The sequence below is a fragment of the Chrysochloris asiatica genome, unplaced genomic scaffold (genome assembly GCF_000296735.1).
Source record: "Chrysochloris asiatica unplaced genomic scaffold, ChrAsi1.0 scaffold00045, whole genome shotgun sequence".
NCBI lineage: Eukaryota > Metazoa > Chordata > Mammalia > Afrosoricida > Chrysochloridae > Chrysochloris > Chrysochloris asiatica.
The window spans coordinates 3,384,166-3,391,017 of NW_006408563.1; the positions used below are offsets into that span (position 1 = coordinate 3,384,166).

General features: G+C 51.1%; 1 protein-coding gene across 7 annotated transcripts in view; it reads right to left on the minus strand.

Moving 5' to 3' along the window:
* Positions 1-6,637, minus strand: part of NRP2 (neuropilin 2) — a 146,900-nt gene extending 140,263 nt beyond the window's left edge. For 3 of the 7 annotated variants that reach the window (XM_006861950.1, XM_006861951.1, XM_006861948.1), the window contains exon 1: positions 5,763-5,835. In XM_006861950.1, coding sequence (XP_006862012.1) covers positions 5,763-5,835 — 73 coding nt within the window. Of the gene's footprint in view, positions 1-5,762 lie in introns of all 7 variants that reach the window. The other 4 variants (XM_006861953.1, XM_006861952.1, XM_006861954.1 and 1 more) reach the window with 3 other exon arrangements.
* Between the last annotated feature and the right edge of the window lie 215 nt (positions 6,638-6,852).

Here is a 6,852-nt window from a genome sequence, read left to right on the forward strand (position 1 = left end):
ATCCAATGATTGAGTCTGAGACCCCGGTGTCACAACAACGGAGAGCTTTTGGCAACACCCATTTCTCTCCTTTCTTTTCACCCTACTCTTCTCCGTGCTAAATTCCACATTGTTATTGTTCAGCTACATAGGAGCAGCATTTTCAGAAATGGGGGATTTATTTTTATAGCACAGCTGGTCTGCCAAAGGTCACATAATTTGGCAACATTCCCAGTAGTTAAAAATTAATTTCTCCTTATTGATACAACCAAGGTCCCCTAGGATCGGAGCTCAGCCTTATCTAAACTTGACAGCTTCCTAAACCTTTAGAAGATGCTTTCTCCTGGAGGGCCGGGTACAATACAAGGCCACTGTGTCCTGGAATCCAACCCTGCCGAATCCGGCGAGGTAATGAAATCACTGAGCCCTTGGCCAGTTCTCACTAAGGCAGATGATGCTTTGAAAAATGATGTCAGCTCTCTATGTTCATTTTCAACAGCATTGCCCAGGAATAGGTTAACTGGGGGTTGGGGAAGGAGGCAAATTCCTGACCTTTAAGGAATAATACTAACTTTTGGGGATCAAAATATATGTCTGTTACTCAAGGACAGTACCACAAAGATTATCCAGTGGCAAAGGATCACCAGATGATCAAATACCTCAGATAGGTTCATGACCATGGTTTATCGAAGGATACTTGGTGTGGCGCTGTAGGATAACCGTTGGACAGCTAACTGCAATGAATCAGAGCCAACTTGAAGGTATGGCACTTAACGACAATACCAACAGATATTAATGTCAATTAATCACTGCACACACTTGACCTTTTAAGTACTTTCTCATCAATTCAAGAAAATTACTAGGTATTATTCTTCTGCTCCATCCTTTAAATAATGGGATTTAATTTCTTTTCCTAAAGTCTTTCCAAGCTGGATCTTTGGGGAATAAAAGAAAAACTCTACCAGTGAACTTGGCTCTGAATCCTCTGAACTCAAAATTGTCCCACACTTGGGTCACTCAAAGTCAGCTCATTTTCTTGATAGCTTTCATGAAAAGTTGAGTGAGAAGAAAAACACCAGAGCAGAGACCTAAGAATCATCTTGTCTCCCCATAGGGGTGCCTCCCCAACTGCTATTCTCATTCATGCCTCATTGCATATAAATTGATATTCTGACTCCTTGCCTTTATATATATATATATATATATATATCTCATGAAGACAAGGCTTTTCTGTTGCAGAATTTGGACTTCACATTGAGCACCCCAGGATGAGAGTCATTTGGTGGACAGTGGGAGTCTGCTCTAGATAGACCAGGTTCTAAGTCTCTGACACTTCCAGCCTTTCATTTTACCAGTTAGGTGCTTCATGGATAATGTCTGAGGGCTCCGCGGGTTGACAGGAAACTCCAAATGCACAGTGGAGCCTGGGCATTCACAATTCTATCGGGCACATCTTGGACAAGTAGGGGCCTGCGCTGAAGCCCTCTGGAGAGCTCTCCTCTTTCCACTGATTTGTACTATGCATTCTGTTGGCAACTGACAACACCATGGTTTCACTACCTCTAGTGGCTGCTTATCGGGTAAAGTTTACTGGGCAGCCACTTATAATGTGTGTATTACACCAGAACCAAGAGCCTCTGTCTGTGCAGAATCTGGGAGTTTAGAATTTTGTCTTGCAATTTATTATGCCTGTCTACTGCCAGCCCATAGTTTAGGGAGAAAGACTAAAAGAAACCCTCTTCAGACTAGGACCTGGCGCCAACACCATCATTTCTTCTCTTTCAGGATTTGTTTGAACCTAGACCGGTTCTCCACAGTCAATTTACACCCCTTATCTGATCATTCAGTCCAGACAGACCATTGAATTGACCGAGTCTTCGCGAGTCCATGACAATGATGGCAAAGCCCAAACACAGATCAAAGCTTTCCAAGAGCAGGGGGTTGGGGTCATGGGTATATATGGTCCAAGCTCTTTTGGCCCCAGAGATGTGTCCGGGATGTGGGGACATTAAGGCCACCTTTCGAAAAATAGGAGTAGCCACCTTTTGTGCAAAACAAAATAAAACACCCTTCATCGCCAGCTTGAACGATTTCCTGTGCAAAACCCAATCCCCCGGGCGGCGGATCAGACTAACTCTAGCAAAAGGGCATTGCATGGTCAGGTGCAGACGCGCGCAGTGGTTAGCACCAGGGGGCTCTCCACTTGGTCTGAAACGGAAAGGGAGGGGAGAGCACACGTCAATAATCCCGGTGTCGATCCCCTCCCCTTCCAGAAACAATCCAACCCAAGCCGCAGAAGCTGCAACAAGGATGGGTCGAATCCCCTAAGAGTGGTCTGGAAAGCTGATTGCCGCTGCTGCGCAGATGATTGCCAGAGGGGCAGAGGGGCGATCGCCTCCCCGCTCCCCCTCCCCCGCCCACCTTTAGCTCTGCAGGTCCGTTCCCCTCCCCGCCGGGCGCTGGGGTCCTGGTGGGAACGGCTGCTGCGGTGCGGTCGGCCCGAGGCGAAGGGTGGGGGGTGGGGGGTGGGCACCATTTAATCACAGCTCGCCCTGCCTCTATTAACTTGTGTTGATATTAAAAAGAAATCAATCAGTGAAAATGAAGCCTTGGCCGTGAATAGTTCTTTTCCTCACATAGAAAAGCACAGAGCGAGGCAGCGAGAGAAGGGAGGAAGGGACTCGCTGGCGATTGCAGCAGCTTCTCACAGGACGAGAATCGCAGCCGCCACAGAACTTTCCGGCATTGGGCAGCAGTGAGGAAATGCAGCAAGCTTCTCCCGGGGGTGTCCTGAGTCAGGAGGGGGAGGAGGAAGAGGCGGCCAACTTCGCCCAGGCTAGAGCCTTGGTTTTGCTTTCTCTGGGAATATTTTTGCCTAACAGAATGTTTATGGATTGCTCGGCTGTTTCTGCTGCGTAGCCCAAACAAATCGATGTGGCCTTAGAGACCGCGCTGGGGGGTGAGGGGTGGGGGAGGTCGGGGCGAGGGGCTCGTCCTCACCACGTGGATACCAGCGTGCTGTCTTCACCTGTTTGGGCGCACTGGGGTTCCGCGCACAGTGCTCCAAGAGGAGGTGCAAGTTACGCGCATTCCCGCGGCTCAAGCTTGAATCCTTACCGCCTCCGCTCTCCATTCGGAAATCCTACCCCAGCTTCCCGCCACCCAGCTTGGCCTGCGCCTGGTTCCTGGCCCAGCCAGCCCCGGGGTACCGCAGTGCTGGCTCTCCAGGCGCGGCGGAGGACATGTGGTACAGAGCGCAGCTAGGGGGCGGGTGGGGACGCGCCGGGCCGGGTGAGCAGCCCCAAGTGCCCGGGCCTGAGTGTAGGAAGGCAGGCGGCGGCGCAGAGAACTGGCGTGTAGCAAGGCGAGGAGATTGGAACCTGGTGCGCGGTGACCGCGCTGCCTCCCCGCCACGGGCCAACCTCCGGGACCGCGCCGCGCGGCCACTGGGTTATTTGCTCAGTCGCTTTCCAGAGCGCACCTTCCACCTTTCCTTCCCGGAATCGGGTTCTGCGGGTGCTGCGCTGGGGCCCCCCTTCCGGCCAGCGCACATGGGGTGAGTCAGAGGTCTAGATCAGCCTCGCCCTTTGCCACCCGCTGCCAGCTCCCCAGCTACTCGGGCTGAAAACCCTAAGGGCTTCTGGCTTGCGATTGCCTGTGTGTGTGTGTAGGGGGGGGCAGGCAGGCGGGCGTAGAGAATATTTTTCCCGGGCGGGTCCCAGCACCCCCAGCTCGACTTGCCCCGCGTCTCTGGGTTTTTCTGCAAGTGACGCAGCGCGGTCCGGGGTTGGGATGGGAGGGGGTTCTGCAGCGAGCACGCGAGACAGGTGGCAGAGAGGGAGTGGGGTCCGAACGAGTATCACACACACGAACACACGCTCCATGCAGCAATCGGGGACAGATGTGCGAACATCTGGGTTGGAGATACCGCCTGAGTCTCCACGACCGCTCCCTCTCATGAAACCTTAAGTTGTGTGTGTATGTGTGTGCGTTGCAGTGTGTGTGCCAGTGTGCGCGCTCTCAAATGTTCGGGCCTACCTACCAGAGTCCATTCCTGAATACATAATGTACCATCAGCAGCTTCACTGCTTGCATACACACATACACACACACAGCGAATCATACAAACATACATAATTTATACAACATCCTGGACTATGGGAGGTAATTCAATTTCTCTTCAAGCTGGGAATTTAGAATTAAGGCAAAAGAGAATGGGAAACAGGAATCTCCCCCAAGTGGGACTTGCACCCATCCATTTGATACGTTATGGCAGAGAAGAAGCAACTGAGTTGGGTGGCTACCACATTCTAGAATCTTCTTCCTTCTAAAATACAAACCTAAGCTAAAAGTGGAGTGTGTGAGTGTGTTGAGGGACAAGACCTGTCCTTGCAGGTTTAAATCTTCCCTTTAGTTAAACCAAGCTCTCACAGGATCCACTAGAGGATGTGGTGGATGTCCAGGCCACTACCTGGGATGAGCCCTGCAAATGTGGCCACCCTTCAACAGTGTTGGGGACAAGGACACTTCAGGAAACTTTACCCCCTCCTCTACCCTAATCACTTTTTAAAAGGAGTCCGAGTAGTGTAGTGGATTACAAACTAGGCTGCTAACTGCAAGGTCAGTAGTTCGAATCTACCAGTCCTGCCAGAGAAATATGAGACTTTCTGCTACTGTAAAGATTTATATAGCGTTGGAAACGCTTGTACAGGTCACTAGGAACCGAATCCGTGGTACACAGCCACCACCACCACCAATCACCTGTAGCAACTGCTAAGAGTTTTGTCAAATTCCAGACACTTCTCAGAGAGGAGATAGGCCCACCCTGGACTGTTGTCCCATGAAGAAAAGAAAATCCTCACTGGAGTTCCTGAAGCCATAGATCCCTTTTCAGGGAGTGTGTCCCTTACCACTTCCCACAAACGCTGGCCCCAGACTGTTCTGGGCCTGGACACTTATCTTGGAAGTCTGTCCACACACCCTTTTTGGCAGTGGCTAAGAACAAATTCCACTCAAAAGTTTCTAACCAGTTTTCTCACAAGAGTGAGAGACCTAAGAGGGCCAAGCAATTTGCTTTAATAATTTTTTTTAAAAGAACACATGATTTCCCAGAAAACACATGGATGCAGGGAAAGAGAACTCCCGACTACTACAACTACCTTAGTTGCCAGAACAGCCCAGCCCCATGCTTCTGTCTAAGCCACAAACCAACTCTCTTCATTCTCCAAGCCCTATGATTTTCTGAGTCCTATCCACCCATTCTCTAAAGAATCTACAGCATTGAAAACCCAAGCCCAAGTCTTGTCTTCCCAAGCCCTTCAGTTAACATTGCTCAATGTAGCTAAGTGGAGGGAATGCAAATGATTTATTTTTCGCTGGCTAGGTTGAGGAAACTCAAGGGAGATGTGTTCTGCTTCAAGACAAGGGGAAAAAAATCCCCAAAAAACTGTAATGCAAAGGCTTTGTAGTATTTTTAAACCTTTGATTCAGTCCATATGTGACATCTGAACACCGCCAAATTTGTCTGTTTCAAAACACACACGCTGCACACACACACACATACACTCCTAGCAAGAGAGCAAAGTTGGGTTTTGACTGTCTAGGCGGTGCAGGGAGTGCCAGCAAGAATCCTTCTTTAAATTAAAATTTTAAATATTGAGTATTGAGGAGTCGGCTTCAGTGCGGTGTCGCGTCGTTCCCTGCATTAGCAGCCGCGTTTAAAGGAAAAGCATGTTGAATTGAATATAAGAAAGAAAAAAAAAAAAAAACTTTCAGGGGCTTACCTGGTTGGCCTCTCACTTCATGTCTTGAAAAGTAGAGCGCTAAGAAAACCCAGGTGAGAGGAAACATATCCATTTTCGAGGAGGCTTTCTCCAGAGCTGGATTTGTAGGCTTCTTGTATAATTAAAAGTCTGTGTGGCGGGTTTCCCCCACCCCCCCCACCCCTCTTTCTTATTTTCTTCCTCAAAACGTCTTCTGCAAATGGTCAGGGTTTCCCTCCTGGGTCCTGACGGCTCGTCTTCACCTTTATTCTTGCTGGAATTCCCACCTTGCCTGGAGGAGGGTAGCTCCTGAAATCAGCAAAGAGGGAGCAAGAGGAAGAGGGGACGGGTTTCCTCTCTTAAGAACAAAACGCATCTATGTTCTTTTCAGTTCCTCAAAGTGTCATTTCCTTTATTCTACAATATCACGAATATTTCCCAAAAGCCAAGCGTAAAAATAATAACAAAAAGAGAAGCCAAGACTTGCCGTGGGCATCGCACGGCCCCAGGCAGCCGTGTGATCTCAGAGGCGTAAACTGACACACATCCCTGGGCACTCGGGACGGACACGCGGGCGGAGACACTGATGACCGACCGACGGTCCGAGTGGGAGGCGGCCGTGCAGCTCTTTGCCGGGTTCCCCTAGCGGGAGCCTTTTCCACCAGCTACACAGGCTCGGTCAGCCTCACGAGGGAAGCCTGAGGAAGGAAGCTGCTGCTGTTGGCTGCGGAGGCTGCTGCTGCCGGTGCGGCGGAGCGTCTAGGATCGTTTGGAGTGAGCGAGCACCTCTCCGAGTTCGCCGGCGCCCGCCCTCACCTCCAGCTTCGCCGAGTGTCTGCGCGGCTGAGGACGTGCTAGGGGCGGGCTGCGGGCTGCTGCCTTGCTCGCCTTCTCTGCCTCCCCTCGAGCTCCCCCCTGCCTTTTCAGGCCGTGCAGCATGTGGATGTCAGAGCCGCGGCAGAGCTATCCGATTACGCGCCGGCTCAGGGCCCGCCCCTTCTGTGTTCCTGATTAAAGAGGCAGCCGCGGAGACGCGCAGCGCAGAAGTGAGCGCGGCGGGACCCAGCTCGGGCGGGGCGGCGGCGGCGGTGGCTTCTCTGACCGCCTCCAG